Source organism: Arvicola amphibius, chromosome 9, assembly GCF_903992535.2.
Source record: "Arvicola amphibius chromosome 9, mArvAmp1.2, whole genome shotgun sequence".
Lineage (NCBI taxonomy): Eukaryota > Metazoa > Chordata > Mammalia > Rodentia > Cricetidae > Arvicola > Arvicola amphibius.
Genome location: NC_052055.2, coordinates 25107682 through 25124811, shown reverse-complemented (window position 1 = coordinate 25124811; position 17130 = coordinate 25107682). Strand labels below are relative to the sequence as shown.

The 17130-nt window shown below is 40.1% G+C and overlaps 1 protein-coding gene across 3 annotated transcripts in view; it reads left to right on the top strand.

Moving 5' to 3' along the window:
• Positions 1 to 17130, top strand: part of Adcy8 (adenylate cyclase 8) — a 206209-nt gene that overhangs the window by 107897 nt on the left and 81182 nt on the right. For all 3 annotated transcript variants that reach the window (XM_038342920.1, XM_038342919.1, XM_038342918.1), the window contains exons 6-7: positions 7619 to 7777; positions 11068 to 11338. In XM_038342920.1, the coding sequence (XP_038198848.1) occupies positions 7619 to 7777; positions 11068 to 11338 (430 nt within the window). The remainder of the gene's footprint in view (positions 1 to 7618; positions 7778 to 11067; positions 11339 to 17130) is intronic.

Sequence of the window (17130 nt, the reverse complement as noted above, 5' to 3'; positions counted from 1 at the left end):
TCCATTTGAATAGAGAATCTTTTCCCAACCCTTTACTTTGAGGTAATGTAAGTCTTTGAAGTCGAGGCGTGTTTCTTGTATGAAGCAGAATGATGGCTCTTTTTTTTGCATATTCATTCTCTTAGCCTGTGTCTTTTTTTAAGATTTATTTATTTATTATGTATACAACATTCCTTCCCTGTATGCTTGCATGCCTGAAGAGGGCACCAGATCTCATTATAGATGGTTGTGAGCCACCATGTGGTTGCTGGGAATTGAACTCAGGACCTCTGGAAGAGCAGTCAATGCTCTTAACCTCTGAGCCATCTCTCCAGCCCCAGCCTGTGTCTTTTTATAGGTGAATCAACTCTATTGATATTAAGGATTATTAATGACTAGTGATTGTTAATTCCTGGGGTTTTTTTGTTTTGTTGATAGTGGTGGTAGTGTTTGTGGGTTTCCCTTCTTTAGGTATTGCTGGTGTGAGATTATTTATTGCCTGTGTTTTCATGGATGTAGCTAACTTCCTTGGATTAAAAGTTCTTTCTAGTACTTTCTGTAGGGCTCAATTTGTAGATAGGTATTGTTTAAATCTGGTTTTGTCATAGAATATTTTGTTTTCTCCATCTATGTTGATTGAACGTTTTTCTGGGTCTAGTAGTCTGGGCTGGCATCCATGATCTCTTAGAGTTTGCAAAATGTCTGTCCAAGACTTTCTGGCTTTTAGTGTCTCCATTGAGAAGTCTGGTGTAATTCTGATAGGTTTGCCTTTATATACTACTTGGTCTTTTCCCTTTGCAGTTTTTACTATTCTTTTATTCTGTATGTTTGGTGTTTTGATTATTATGTTGCAAGGGGACTTTTTTCTGGTCCAGTCTATTTAGTGTTCTGAAGTTTCTTGTTTCTTTATATGTCTTTCTTTAGGTTAGACAAGGTTTTTTTCTATAATTTTGTTAAATATATTTTCTATGCCTTTGAGATGGAATTCTTCTCCTTCTTCTATCCCTATTATTCTTAGGTTTGGCATTCTCTTAGTACCCCAGATTTCCTGGATGCTTTCCTTTGGATTTAACATTTTCTTTGACTAATGAATCTATTTCCTCTACTGGATCTTCAAGGCCTGAGATTCTCTCTTCCATTACTTGTATTCTGCTGGAGATCCTTGAATTTGTAGATACTGTTCATTTACCCATGTTTTCCATTTCCAGAATTCTCTTGGTTTGTGTTTTCTTTATTGCCTCTATTTCAATTTTCAAGTCATGAACTGTTTCCTTCACTTGTTTAATTGCTTTTTTTTCTTGGCTTTCATTAAGGGCTTTATTGATTTCTTCCAATATTTTTGTGTCTTTTCCTCAATTTCTTTAAGGGATTTTTCATTCCCTCTTTAAGGGCCTCTATCATCTTCATAAAGTTATTTTTAAGGTCATTTCTTCTGCTTCACCTGCATTCGGATGTTCAGGTCTTTCTGCTGTAGGATCACTGGGTTCTGGGGGTGTCATATTCTCCTTTATATTGTTGAATGTATTCATAAACTGACTTTTACCCATATGTCCTTCCAGCTGGTGTAGTTGGTGCTTGTGCCTATAGAGACTGTTCTTTCAACTGATGTAGGTGGTGCTTGTGCCTATAGGGGCTACTGATGTTGCAGGGGATGGTTGGCTGAGGGGAGGATGATGAGGTCAGTGGGTTTGGGTGGCAGAGTGAGTCTGTGGGAACCAAGCTCAGTGGGTAGCAGAAGGGGTGGTACAGCCTGCCTGCATGTCTCTCACCTGCTGCTCTCACAATATACCTCTTGAGGTTCATTTTCATCATTGTAGAATGCTGCTGGTAATGGCATGAGACCACTTTAAAGATTGTACATCTGGACAGAGCCCTCAGCAAATGAGCTCTTCTCCATAATGAGCTCCCTTACTTTCCCTCCTCTTCTCTGGAGAGTTAAAGGTACTGTTTCTCCTGGGTACCTGAAGTGTAGTCAGATCTTAGTACTATGTGCAGCTCTGCCCAGTTGACAGTTTACCTAGGTTGGTTGAAGCTCTTCTGATGTAAGTAGAGAGAAAGCAGCCATCATTTTAGCAGGAAGGGGTAACTAGAGTCATCAGGTCATAGCTTTGTATTGGTCTGACTGTAAGCATGTAATTTAAACCTGGTATCCTTTAGAAAAACTAGTAGCTAATACTGAGTGTTCAGCATTAACCAAGCTAACTGTTCCCTTCACATGATCTTATGCATCATCTTTAAAGCTCTATAAATGCCTCTTCCTCCTTTTCATTACATTTGTAAACTCAGAGGTTAGCATCACTGTCCTAAGGCCCACGGCTAGTAAGTAGAAAAGTTTTGCCTTAGCTTCAGTGCATATTCGGATCCTTTCAGCAGGACTAAGGAAGAGCATGGGCTGATGAAAGTTCAATATCTATCCCAGACCCAAGGACCCGACGCCCTTCACCCCATAGTGACAAGGTATGCCTTGCTAGTCTCTTGGTGCAACCATTTGTTTAGCAGTAGAGAGTACACACCATTCTTTTTTTTTTTTTTTTTTTTTTTTTTTTTTGGTTTTTCGAGACAGGGTTTCTCTGCAGCTTTTTTTTAAAATTTTTTTTAAATTTATTTATTTATTTTTCCTCATTTTTTTATTAAAGATTTCCATCTCCTTCCCTCCTCCTCCCCCTTCCCTCCCCTCCCTTCCACCCATACCCCCACTCCACCCCTCTCCAAGACAAAGAGCCATCAGGGTTCCCTTCACTATGTTAAGTCCAAGGTCTCTGCAGCTTTTTTAGAGCCTGTCCTGGAATTAGCTCTTGTAGACCAGGCTGGCCTCGAACTCACAGAGATCCGCCTGCCTCTGCCTCCCAAGTGCTGGGATTAAAGGTGTGCGCCACCACCGCCCGACTAGAACACACCATTCTTGTCATGCCACCATCACCTTTCATAGATTGATTAATCTCTTTTAAAAGGAATCATTGAAAGTGCTTAAACAGAAAGGAAAATTCTAAAGCTTTATCTTTTACCATACAACTGTACCATTTCTTCTTGCTAGTTCAATCACAAAAAAACGCCCTCAGTATTCTGCTTATTATTTGTCCACAGAATTATTAAACAGTAATAATAACTATTAATTTTATTATTAAGAGGGTTTTATTTACAATCAGACTTGAATAGAAGCCTAGCATGAGGAATAGACTCCATCATGCTCTAACAGAAGTGAGCAAGTTTGGAGGGCCGAACCCTCTCCCAAGTATCCAGTACTAAGACACTTCTGCAGTTCCTCTGGACACTTAGATTCCTCTTGAGACAGCCACAGAGCTGTGAAGCAAGAACAGTGAGCTGTGTACATAATGCAATAAGCGCTTTTGAGCACAGATGATTCCTGTGTACTAAGCGCTGTACTCAACATGAAAGGTGCCTGCCTTCAGGAGCCTCGGGTCACTGGAGAAGACAGAAGGTGCAGATGTTGAAGATACAGGAGAGCAGTGATCATTGTCCCTTCATTATGGCTGACTGTACACAGCACAACACCCCTGGGTTTCTCTATGTAAGAGCTGAGCAGGTGCTGGCCCCGACTTTCTTTTTAACTCTAAGAAGACCCACAGACCTCCATCAAGAGCTGCTCTTGAAACACCATATCGATGGATCTTTGTAAAGAGGATCTAGACTGTACGTTATCCATTACTTTTGCATAGTTTTATTATCAGCTGTATTCAAATCAAATCCCAGACAGAACAAAATAGAGGCAATGCATTAAGGAAATATTAAGTGCCCTTATGACTTTCATCTTGTAGAAGAAAATGAAAAAAATAAATCTCTCTTTTCATTAAAACACTCCAGTGCATTCCTGCGTAGTGTTAATTACCTAATAACATTTGCATAGTGTGCTGTATAGTACTCCCTTATATTCATTGGTGGAGCATTTTAACATCTGCTACCCCCTTTGAGGTTAATAGCAATGCAGGCACAGCCTCATTTTACAAGCACTGAACCTCTAGGTCAGCCCAGACTATCTTCACAGGTGGTCATACCAGGCAGGCACTGTACTTTCTTGCAAAGAGTCTCTGCAGGACTGGTTTAGTGCTGGAATCCTGCTTCCAACTCTGCAGCTACACGAAAACTCACTTGCTTTCCTGACTGCAGCACCTTCATCTGCAATCAGAAAACAAGCTGTCCTTAGTATTCCAAGCACATAGTTTCTCTCCCCACCTCCACCCCCACCTCTCTCTCTCTCTCTCTCTCTCTCTCTCTCTCTCTCTCTCTCTCTGTGTGTGTGTGTGTGTGTGTGTGTGTGTGTGTGTGTGTGTGTGTCTGTCTTTCTCTCTCCCTCTTAATCTTAAATTGCAGCGCAACAGAGGACTAAAATTTATCAAGGGAGTAGTCAGTGAGATGGGCAGAGAAAGATGCAAACTCATTAGACTGGCGTTAGCACACATGATACTAACCCTTAAGCCATAGCAACAAGCATGTAATGAGAAAAATGTAAATATAGAGAGATGGTTGATCAGCCAGAATAGTATAATTTATGCTGAAATAATTGTGCTGTATAAATTACATTGGTTAAATGGTCATGCAATGTTTGTTTACACTTGGATCTTATCCAAGAACAAGAGGTAGAACCTATTGTCTCAGACCTAAGCATGTTTATCACAAATGTCCTCTGAGATCCCTTGTCCAGGAGCAGGTGAGGTCCCTGACCCTGTAACATGGAAGAAGGAGAACAACTAGCAGCTGAGGGTATTCAAACAATATTGCAGCCTTAAGAATAGGTAGCCTACAAGGTGTATCTGCTGTGAGAACAAATGTGGGAAGCTCAGTTGTGGAGAAAGTTCTTAGCCTTGTTCAGAAATCCTCCGTCGGGAACTGTAACTGGATGATTTCAGCAGGAATTGCCCAGTCATTTTTGCTAGATGTCGGAAGCACGCAATTGGATATTTTGCTGCCTATGTGCTGTTTGTTATCTGTTCTTTTACTCGCAAGCCTGACCTGCGGGGAACTCTCTCGGCTTTGCCCAGTGTTCTCAGCTGGGATCTCCAACTTACTGCCTTAAAGGGCTTTCCCTGGGTGTTGCAAGCACCCAATATGATGTTATTATCTAACTGCGACTTGCTAGCTCTTCTTTTACTTATGCTTTCTGTATGCTTAGTAAACTCACTCTTCCGACCAGACAGGACAATAGCAAATATCTCCCTACAGCTCTGTGGTTTGAATAGCAGATTTTTTTTTCACTCACAATTCCTATCTGTTATGGGACAGTGGAAAATGGAAAGGAACAGTTAATTGTCCTGATCCAACTATCACAGTTAAGAAACTCTATTTCATTACAGGAGCCCCATCCTTGTCCCCTGCCTCTTACTATCTAACCACCCCCTGTTACACAATGTTGCCGAGCCTTGGGAATACAAGTTGTGTAGTAAATGTGTCAATTGAAATGAAGAGTGGCAGGCAATTAATGCTTGTTGAGAGACAGGAAAGCAGTCTCACCAGAGACAAATCCCTTCGGATAGGCTAATTCTAAGACTCCATCTCTAAACACATGCGAGAAACACTAAACGAATGACACTTTGAAACATGTCTACAGTTCAAAATATTTTGTTCTCCCAGTTTTTAGTGAGAGCAGTGAATTTGAATACAAAATTTACAAGTTTTTATACAAATAGCCTTCAGGCTAGAATAGGGTTACAGCTTAAGAAACCCTGAAAATATAATTAATTGAAAATGCATTTCAAATACCCCATCTGCCAGACACCAGAGCTGTTTTACACTGTTGAGTAAGCGTAAACATAGCTGTTTACTGTTGTGGTGGCATGGTAGAGGGGGGGCTGCTTTTTGTTGTCTGTGCCTAGCTTTGAAGGAATTGTGCTAGTTCACATCCCTGACCCAGAAATAAAACTTGAAACTCTGAACTCAAAGTCGGAATTCTAATGAATAATAAACAAAAAGAAATGTGTATTGCCATAAAGAAAAAAAATCTGTTAAGCCTAGCCATCATCAGTCAGACCACATATAATCTGCGATACCATAAGACCAAAGGTTGGAAGTTTAATTATTTTTATACTACCCAGCAATAAAGGCTATCGGAGCTATATCTGTATCTTGCAGAGATAGTTAGATATCACAGACTCACAATCTTGGCTGTCATGGAATTAATAAGTTAGAACAAAGTGATGTGTAAGTCTGTCAGGTGAATTTTCTTCTACCTTGACATCCATCAGTTATTCTTACAACCTCCTTAGAAGACAAGGCATTTTTATATCTTTAGTAAATGGGTTCATACTTCATCACCAAAGCTCTTCATTTTGAATATCATTCTAAGCTTAGTTGCAGGTATTAAGTGCAAAGATTTTGATAAGCTGAGTTGCAGGTATTAAGTGCAAAGATTTTGATAAATTATATAGCTTTGGTTTGACAATAAGATTCCTGTATGTGGAAACATTTCCAAACTTCCACTTTCAAGTGTTCTCTTCAGAGCAATGGACTCATTTAAAGGTTATATTCTCTCTCTCTCTCTCTCTCTCTCTCTCTCTCTCTCTCTCTCTCTCTCTCTTACTTCTAAACCATCAGATTTAGTTTGAAGTTCAAATTAAGATGGTTTCTCTCAAGTATTTTCAAGAGGGAATATTAACGACAATATCTTATCACAAAAAATAAAAATCTTACAGCACTTGTCTTTTTACCAGAGAAAAAGGAAAAACCTTCACCTTTGTTTGACAACCTTTTAAACTATTTTTGAGGGAAAATAGCCATCATATATTTTTATAGCAATAAAAAATTCCAATTTATATATTCTTTTGAAATATCATATTCTACTAATTGAAATTCTACAGAAATAACTTTTATCCATGAATTAGAATTATCTAAGTATTCTGAGAGTAAAAAAGAGATAAACACTTGTACCTGGAGAATGTCCAGCCCTGACTACATCATCCTCTTTGTTCAGGCTACTTCTTCAATGTCCACAAAAGACAACTCAATATGGATCCTATACACTGCTAAATTGAATCTTAGTAAGCCCTTTCAAAGTTAAGACATAAAAACATTGTAGGGAAATCCAACGTCTTTCCTGACTCTCCAGAAATGAATTAGTTGGGTCCTGGTTTGTGAGTCCTATATTTCAGAGGCTATTACTTTAAGGAGTAAAAGAGAAGGAAAGAGTTTGAATCATAAAATTATGGGGTGATGGGATCATCTTTTTCTTTGTAAGGAATAGCTGGAAGCCATATCCAACAGCAGAAGTGGGGACCTCAGACTTTTCACGAATCTTGATTGAAGGAGAGTGTTCACAGAGGCTCGATGAGAAGAAAACAAGAACACTTCTGGTTGGGAATAGAACGGGCACTGAAGTACAGTGTCCACAATCTACCTCTTTTATTCACAGTTAGGTGCAAAAAGTGCTGGTGTCATTTCGAGAAACAAAGGTTACGAAATAAGCTTTGAGAACAGGTTACTAAGAGCATTAAAATGGCTCAAATCTAAGGGTTTTCAGACAAGAATAGAATCCTTCCAGTTATTGGGGACCTCAGATAGCTTCATGGAAGAAGTGGCATTTGAATAAGAGGTAAATTTATGGAGTAGACAGTTATGGTTCTGCCAGCTCAGTCCAGTGATGGTTATCCTGGCCTAATTAGTATGTCTCCATGTCTCCATCTGTCAACAGGTATGTGAGATCCAGAACGAAGCATGATGTTGACATGAGAATTGGAATCCACTCAGGCTCCGTGCTATGTGGCGTGTTGGGCCTGAGGAAGTGGCAGTTTGATGTCTGGTCTTGGGATGTGGACATTGCAAACAAACTTGAATCTGGAGGGATCCCTGGGTAAGCAGAGCAAAGCCCTTTTCTTGCCTAACTTTTTTACTGTCTAGCATTGTGATTCCAGGTTTTCTGTGTACAGAGTTCAAAGACAGAACTAGGAAGCTGTTATTCAGGAGGTCAGATATAAAGCAGCATACAGTACTGCCCTGAAAATTCTAAGGAAATCGCTCAGAGATGGCAAAGATGATGAGCAAGTGAGGCTGATGAACTGCTTATGTCCCTGTCCTGTGAAGCACTGTTTCTTTGACTTGTCTACATATTAGATTCACAGCCTGATAGAATACTCATGGCCAGACCTGATGCTGCTTCATCTAAAGTGGAGTCTTTGCAGGACCAATTTTCAGTTTTTAAATCAATTCTAATGGGCAGCCAAGATTAAAACCTATTGACTGCCAATGTGTACATGACTGTGGGCTCCATTCCAAAACCTCAGTGCTTTCTTTGAAAGCTCATCTGCATTCCAGCTCTGGTTGGCAAGACTAGTTGGTACTGAACCTCCGGATACAGTAGTTTCCTAGAACGCAGAACTGAAATAGTATACAGATCTTTAGGATTCACCCTCAGAATTTCCAAGTCTGTGTGTCTGGGCTGGGACCTAAGCTAAACACCTTTCTAGCAAGGGCCTTGGTAACAGTGATACAGCTGGTCTCCATATTATACAAAGACTATTGTTGTTGAGTTTTCTTGTCAAGTAGCACAACATATATAAAATCCTTCCTCCATGCTCAGGAGACTCTATGGCTGTGGTTGTAGTGGTTAATTATTTAGTCGCAAGATCCTAGAGAGATCCTGAAACAAAATGTCTGATCTCCCGCTAGCACTGCTACCATAATAGGGCAGAATATATTCATTGTCCCTGGACCAGTCTTAGCATCTACAGAAGGAGAAAGAAAAACAAAAGAGGGAGAATAAAAGAAAAGGGAAGAGACAAAGGAGGAGTGAGGAAAGAGAGAAAGGGAGGGGTAAGAAGGAAATCAAATCCTATAAATAAATTCATGACAACAAACAACTCCCTTCCTACAGCAGAAGCTAGTACTGAGGTAAGGCAAACACTACAAGGTTGTTGGATTCTATTTACTATCATAACTATCATGATTATGTTACAAGAAAATGTCAGATTTACCTGGCAGGCATCACATGAGAGTACTCTCGGAGCACAGATTCAAGTCCTTAGAGGAAATAAAGTCACTGGACCATCGGGTCTGAAAATACCTCCCTTCAAAACTCAAGGTAGCAGCAAAGACTTTCAAAAAGGAAACATCAGAACCCTAGTTTCTATCAAAGGCATCCCAATGTATAGTGATCAAAACCTTGATAGAAGTATTGCTATGAAACGGAGGCTAAGCTCCCTCTACCCACTAAAGACAGAGCACTCACTTAACACAGGCAAGGATCAGTCCCTCTGAACACAGCACAGATTGATACAGTGCAACATGCAGATGAAATGCAGAGAGAAGCTGGTATTTATTATGGTTATTTTAAAAAGGAAATCAGCCATCAGACTTGACAAAATCCTCCTAGGAAGCTCATTTTTCCTAAGGCAGTGCTTTCTAGTGTTTAAATCTTAACTTGATCTTAGAGAGCAGCTCGGGGCTCCTGATTTGTGGAATATGAGTTTCTGTGCTTCCAGGTAAAATACTGTGGAAACATTTTGAATTCATCAAGCAGGTGTCTCAAGAGAACTCAGGCTTTCATGCATTTGCTTGATTATCTCGGTCTTGAAATCGGTACATTTGGAAGATGTGGAGAATGCCCACTAAATGGGAAGAGATGTATCATCTGTGCTTTTGTTTGTTTCTGCAATGAACTATCCTTCCCAGAAAGCAGGAATTTAACAGATAGGTTAATTGGCCAGAGGAGGAAGGAGAGAACATACTGAAAGTACAAGGCATTCTTAAAAATGCCTAAACTTAAAAAAGAAAGAACTTTTCATTGTTTATTTGAATATATTGCTTCTGGAATTGCAAAACCCAAGCAAAGCATTATGCATCCACCATATTCATCCATTTACTCAGGGGAGCTTGGAGTCAGCTTAGCAAACAGTTAAGTCAAATCTGGAAGGAGGACACACTTAGCAAGCATGCAATCACATGCTGAATTGAGAGAAATGACAAAGGCTTGAATAGCTGAAGGCAGCATGGGGGCCAGTACTGAAGGCGTGTCTGACAATCTGCTGTGAATGGCAGAATCAGTGACAGAGGTCTCATTCAGATGTCAGCCTGCTTCCCGTGAACTTTAAGAAGGCATGGGATGTACCACGGTGAGATCACAATAGCATTTTTAAGAATATTCCAAATAATTCGAAGTCTGTGCTTTCATTGTTCCAGCATTCTGTATAGTGTTTTGACTACTTTACACAAATCAGCCCTTGTATACTCACAATGACATTGTGAGGCAGGTCTACGTCCTTGGCCATGTTTATGGGTGACAAATAGACTGAGAAAAGTTAAACAATTCTCCTCCAAGTCTTCTAGCTAGAAAATGGAAGCGTTAGAATTAGCAATCAAGAAGCAAAGTCCTCGATCATAATTCCTTTACTATTCTTCACATACCACAGTAAGTACCTGACTTAGACAACTTGAGAAGAGAAAATATCTTCCATTCAGATAAGGAATTACAGCCTGAGGCTCCTACAAATCGAGGTTGATCCTAATAAAGTCACATATTGTTTCATTTGAAAAAAGTGAAAGAAACTTGGGCTGTGAGCTGTGTGAGTTACTCAGTTTGGAAGCGAGCCTTGACCATTGACAGCTTGTGCATTCCATGTTACTCTCTGCTCCTTTGGATACATATTAGAGGGGAAATCACATCTTCCAGTAATTTTCTAAAAGGGATGATTCATGTATCCCCGTAGACATACAAAACTGCACCATGTAAACAGGTTGAAGAAACATGGTACAGATATGTAACATGTGAAGTGATTGGACAAGCTCTGAGACAGTGAGGGAGCCATGGTCTAAGATGATTTAACTATAATCGAAATTCAAGAACATCTGCATCATTGGCTTTTCCAGTATAGCCAACACCATTGAAAGAAATCACTAGCTCATAGAGAATGTGGACAGTAATAGGAAAAGCCAAAAGAGACTCTTCACCCTGCCCGGATACCCATCAGAGCCATTTGTGTGAGGTTATGGTGTCCTTAGATGAAGGATTTCTAGTTTTGTTTTTGCTTTTCCCAACACTTCTGAGGGGACAAATTTGTCCTTGAGAATGTATTGTAGCAGTGTCCTATGTCCAGCTCTAAATGGGCAGCATGAGCTATTGTAATGATCCCTTCTCTGTATACACAGGAGAATTCACATTTCCAAAGCCACACTGGATTGCCTCAATGGTGACTACAATGTGGAAGAGGGCCACGGTAAAGAGAGGAATGAGTTCTTGAGGAAGCATAATATAGAGACCTATTTGATTAAGCAGCCTGAGGAGAGCTTGCTGTCATTGCCTGAAGACATAGTCAAGGAGTCGGTGAGCTCCTCAGACAGGAGGAACAGCGGGGCTGCCTTCCCAGAAGGATCCTGGAGCCCAGAACTGCCTTTCGACAACATCGTGGGCAAACAGAATGTAAGTCCTTTTTCCTTCTTCTGTGAGCAACAAGTGTCTGCCTGAGTGCATCTCCAACCAATATCCTCAGAGGAAAGCAATCCATCCTTAACCTTTTCTCTACTGAGCACCATAATTGAAAATGATCAAACAAATTTCCTCAGGACAAGATTAACCTATGTGTGCAGTTTCAGGAAAGGGCAGAAATACCACATTCCTGACACCCTCTTACTTTTTTGATGCTAAAAATAAAATGCCCCGTGAGGCAGAATTGTATCTATCCAAAAAAGGCTCATATCAGAAAAGTTCAATGTCATTAAAAATGATTAAGCATATAAGAATGACCTCCTTTAGTCAGTGGTCCTGAGTCTTCCTCTGAGATTCAAAATCAGGAAGGTTGTCTTGGTGGGGAAATAGGAGGGTTAACACTGGATGGTGCTGGGGCTGGGGGTGCTCTAGAGAAACATGAAATTTCAAAACCACTGCTGTGGTTCTAGTTGTCCATAGCATGAATTTGCTTCTTATATGAAGGAAACAGTTACAAAAACAGTACACAGGGAGCAAATTATTAATAATCAGAATTACTTTTTAAAATTATTTATTCAGGTATCAGTATCACATTAATTCAGCTCTGAGAGCCACCGTAGAGATGAGGTTTGACCAGGCTCAGAACCCAGATGGAGAGCACAAGTCCAGCCTGGAGATCCCACTCAGAATATCTGATGAGCACTTTTCCTTTATCGTTGATACAAAGCACATGCACTGAAAGTTATGTGAAATGATCTAACTCGACCAGAATGTTTAAAACAAGCAAGTGGGAAAACGTGTGCAGGATTTATCTGTTTCGGACACGTTCCCAAGTCAAACAGACGTTGAGAGTGTTGTGTAGACCAAACCAACAGTACTCAGGTTTTATAAAGATATTTAAAGGGTGGTTTCTATTTTTAGTTGTTTTGTTTTGTTGACAGAATTTCACTGTGTAGCCTCAGCTGGCCTGGATCTTGCTGTGTTGACCAGGCTGGCCTCCAACTCACAGAGATCTGCCTATCTCTACCTCCTGAGTGTTGGGATTAAAGTCACACACCACCATGTTCCATGGTGATTTATCTTTTACACCCAAAGACCTGAACATTCTCCGTAGCTCTTAGATTGGAGACACGTGTCTTGAGAGCCACTTTAAATGGAACAGGTTAAATGCTGAAAGTCTTTGCTCTTTTTTTGGAGAAAGGTGGGGCACTCTGAGGTCAGGTTAACTTCAATTCCCTTCCAGTTTTTTGGGAAGGAGTTATGAAATAATGCATGTGCCAGATTCTACTAAGAAAAACAGAAGACTGAATTGACCCAGCAAGCCTTGCAATGTTTACCCTTAGACGTTCACTATTCTCTTATGAGTATTTAATTTACACACAAGATAGTATTATGCCTACACAGTTCATCAAGATTCCAGGGCCTACTGCTTCTTTCCACCCCTAAATTGACCCGCATGTTACAATCTTCTATAAATTAAAGAATGGTATATATAATTTTTGGAGTGTATGCATGGCCAACTGAAAGTGTTCCTTCTGTTTCCTCTGCCTATTATGAGCTGGAGCCCAGGTGCTGGTTTTTATAGAGAAGGCTGTATCTGCATCCTTACCTTGTTGTGCCTTGGTAATTTCATATTAAATTATCATTCCTACTTGTTTTGATTTTTATCTTTCCATTTGGTGAACTACATTCAAGCTAGTTGTGGAGTGTTGGAATAGTTCCTCTTTGTTCTAATATCACTTTGCTTTTGCCCTTGCTGCTAATAACTGAGAACCAAGAAGGGAGAAATGGAGATGTGTGGTTTCATTTCATGGCTGACTGACCTGGTAAAATTTTTATGAGGAATTGAAACCTTTCTTTCTAATTTCCTAATTTTGATGACATCAAATGGTTACTATAGAAGATATCAAAGTAGCCAATATATTCATATTGTAGATTTTGCACAATGCCTTGGTTTTGCTTAGATAAAACTTATGTGAACCATCTTCTGTGTGAATAATTTCAATTTATGTTGACGTCTTAATACTAAAGAGCCAGGAAATGGGTACTGATCTCTGTGAATAAGTACGAGTCACTAATAACATGTTGGAAACTATTGAACCGATTAAAATTATACTTACACTTAACTCTAGAAATCAGTGAGCCATATGCTCAATTCAGAGACTTAATGTGTCACTGGAAGAGATCAAGATTGTCTGGCTGAGTCTACACCATGCCAAAATACTCAATCAGTTCCAAAAGACCCAGACAATCTAGTGTTTGCAAAATATAGATAAACCATACTTATGTTTTGTTGGGAATTTTCCAGCCAAATTGGCCAGATGTTTTGACTTTTATTGATTCACAATGTGTGCTTAGGACTATTTATAATAACATTATATAACTATGTCATATTCTGTGTTTGTGTATACAGCAGGTGTTCATGTTGCTAAATCTTCACATATCCATTCAATGGGGTTAATTCAACATCTATTGTAATGCCAACTATGGGGGGAGGCAAAAGAAAGAAAGAAAGAAAGAAAGAAAGAAAGAAAGAAAGAAAGAAAGAAAGAAAGAAAGAGTTAAAAAATGTTTTAGAGATAAAGTCAGTAAGCATTTCCTGTGTTTCAGGAAAACAAGAATTACATCCATTTTTCTCACCGTTATTTGGTAAGATAATATCTGATAAATCAGGTGGTGTGATTAATCTATTCAGTAGATGAATGAAATGGTAACCATGGATAGTAAAGGAGGCAAAGTTGGGAAGTGAGAAGAGCAGACCTTGAGGAAAACTGTAAGAATTCCCATGAGAGGCAGCTAAAGCAGCAAAGCAATCAGGAGCCATCTGGGGGCACCATATCGTGGAAACTCAGAAGTTCAGCATTTTCAAGTAAGGAACCATCAATAAACCAAAGATAACCAGCTGTTCCAATAATGTGAAAAAGTCAGAACCACCCATTAGAATTGGACTGAAAAACATCACTGGCAAGATACAGAGCTGGTGAGAAGGAAAGTCAAAAGCCAGTGTCATAGTTGATTAGAGAGGAGCCCAGGCTTCTCAAAACTCCAATTCTTGCCCTCCTCCCTCCCTCCTTTTAATTTTAGTGATCTCCCAGTGGCTGAGAGGAATGAGTGAAATTACTAAGATTGATCCCTCACCCACTGGTGAGTTTCCAAGTCCCTGTGTGCTTTATTTTGATGCTGGGCATATTTTCTGCTCCTGTCTATCCACATTCATTAAAACTGATTACTTGAACCTGACTGGGTGCTAACATACATGTTAATCTTCTGAGAACCAAAGTTCTGCCACCCTGAATCCACATACGTGCAAGTATTCTGCCCATGGTCTTAAAGCCTGGTCTTCCTGGGTGTTAGCTCAATCATCACTGAATTCCACCACCACCAAGCCCTGGGTTCCTAATTGTAGGAAAGTAAGAAAACCAGAAGACAGCTGGACTGCTAGATTGCAGAAGTAGAAGCTGGTGGACCAAAACACACTGAGTATTTTTAAAGAATATGCACAAATCTGGGGACAAGGAGATTCCTGCCTAGGCTTGAGATCCCATAATTACCATGACTTAGCAGGTCAATTGTCTAGATTCACTACTAGAATCTAATAGTGAAAGCATAGGCCTGGTCCTTGTCTTCCAGGATTGTATATTTCAGTGGACTGGGGGATGCATAGATTTACCAAAAGCTGTGAGCGGTATTTAAGAAATGAGGATATGTGATGACTAGGGAGTAAATATACCCTCTGCAGGGGGATTTTCAAAGTAAGCCTTCCCGAAGATTCCATCTGAGTTCTACAAGGACCCTCAGTACAAAGCGCCAGGATAGAAGTATTTTCCAGGAGAAACAGCACAAAATTTCTGAGGAAAGGAACACTTTGTAGCTTACAGAAAGCCTTCACGGCTAGCGTGTGGTGAGCAGGGCAGGGACAGACTCCAGGAGAAAACTGGACAGATGAAAGGGTTGTCTCTCAAGCTTGTGCAGTCTGTGTTTTATTCCCAGGGGTGTGACATGGAGGTTTAAGCAGAGCAGTGGGGTAATCTGATTTAGACCTTTAAGAGACTTAGATTGCCTTCTGGTTAATGGATGGAAGGGGTTGGACTAGGGCAAAATTTATCTAAAGCTCAAAATTTATAAGATAACAAGGGTGGACCTTTTACATTGCTGTTAAAAATTTTGTGGAGAATATTAATAGCTTTAATTGAATTTTTATGGCAAGTAAAAGACCAGGAAATATGGAGTTATGCTTTTAGGAGCAAAGCTCCTCTTTGGAGTCTTGGATCTGTCTCCAATTAGTGTAGAAAGGTCACCTTCATACCATCCATCTATTTTACATGCAGGATGGCTTGAGATTCCATATAATAGACTATGACTCCTCAGCCCTTTCAAAAGACTTACTTAAAGAAAATAAAAAACAGCAACAAAAAATCCCACTATTGGTACTTCTTCTTTTTTTTTTTTTTTTTTTTTTTTTTTTTTTTTTTTTTTTTGGTTTTTCGAGACAGGGTTTCCCTGTAGTTTCTAGAGCCTGTCCTGGAGCTAGCTCTTGTAGACCAGGCTGGCCTCGAACTCAGAGATCTGCCTGCCTCTGCCTCCCGAGTGCTGGGATTAAAGGCGTGCGCCACCACCGCCCGGCTATTGGTACTTCTAAAAACACACCTTAATCACTTCTACCCTACAGACTGACATTTTTAACTTGAAGTCAAATGTGTACATTATGGTGACTCTAAGGAGAAATTGATTTTTTTTAATCCATACAACAGAAAAAGGTGTCACTGTTTAGAATACAGGTAAATGGATCTTGGTGCTACATGCCTTTAATCCCAGCAGTTGGGAGACAGAGGCAAGTAGATCTCTGAGTTAGAAGGCAGTCTGAGCTACAGAGTGAGTTCTAGGACAGCCAGGGCTACATAGAGACCCCCCCAAAAATCAGTTATAGTAAATATCCACAGGTTACTAACATAGTTAAATCTCAAAGCAGCCTTACACAATCACAGTTTTGACATTAGACTTACACATAAAAAAGCATTTGTGGTTCTGAAACCCCAATTAACTTCCTGAAGAATATGTACCAGAAGTCAGAGCTGAATTTAGAATGAAGCTAGGTGTGACCCCCCCCCCCAAAACCATGTGTTTTCCATCAGACCCCAATTCCTCCTCCTTGGTCTATTCAGAGTTTTCACTGTATACGTTGTTTTTCAAGTCAGTCAATCCTCTAAACTGTGTGTGTGTGTGTGTGTGTGTGTGTGTGTGTGTGTGTATTCTGAGACACATGGCTCTGAAAAGCTATTTAGAATATTTTGCCATAGCCCTAGGAATTGTACCTAAGTAGCTAGCTGTTCATCACTTGAGTATCTACCTAGTAACAAAATCTTCAATCAACCATTCAATGTAGTTCCAGTTGGACTGGGTGATGTCGAGACCAAAAGGAAATGAAATGCTGAGAGAGATGCTGGCTGGGCTGGCAGGGATGAGACAGGATCATCCCAACGGTCCTGTGATTTCTGCAGGCCCCACTGGGAATTTTCTTAAGGCCCATTTTCTAAATCTTTTGGAAGAACAGGAAGAATTCCCATTCAATAGCTTTCCTTATTAAAGTCTTCCTGTAGGCTGCTAATCACGCAGTTCCTCATGACAAACTAGTCCTACCAGCGGTGAACTTTGTGATCTTCAGATAAATCTCTGCGGGTCCCAAAATGTGGCTAGAAAATGACCTTGACGAATAGAGCCTAAATGGAAACTCAGTAGAATGAAGGGATGGCTCTGATTTCTCAACCTACCAAGTTGCTAAGGCACTT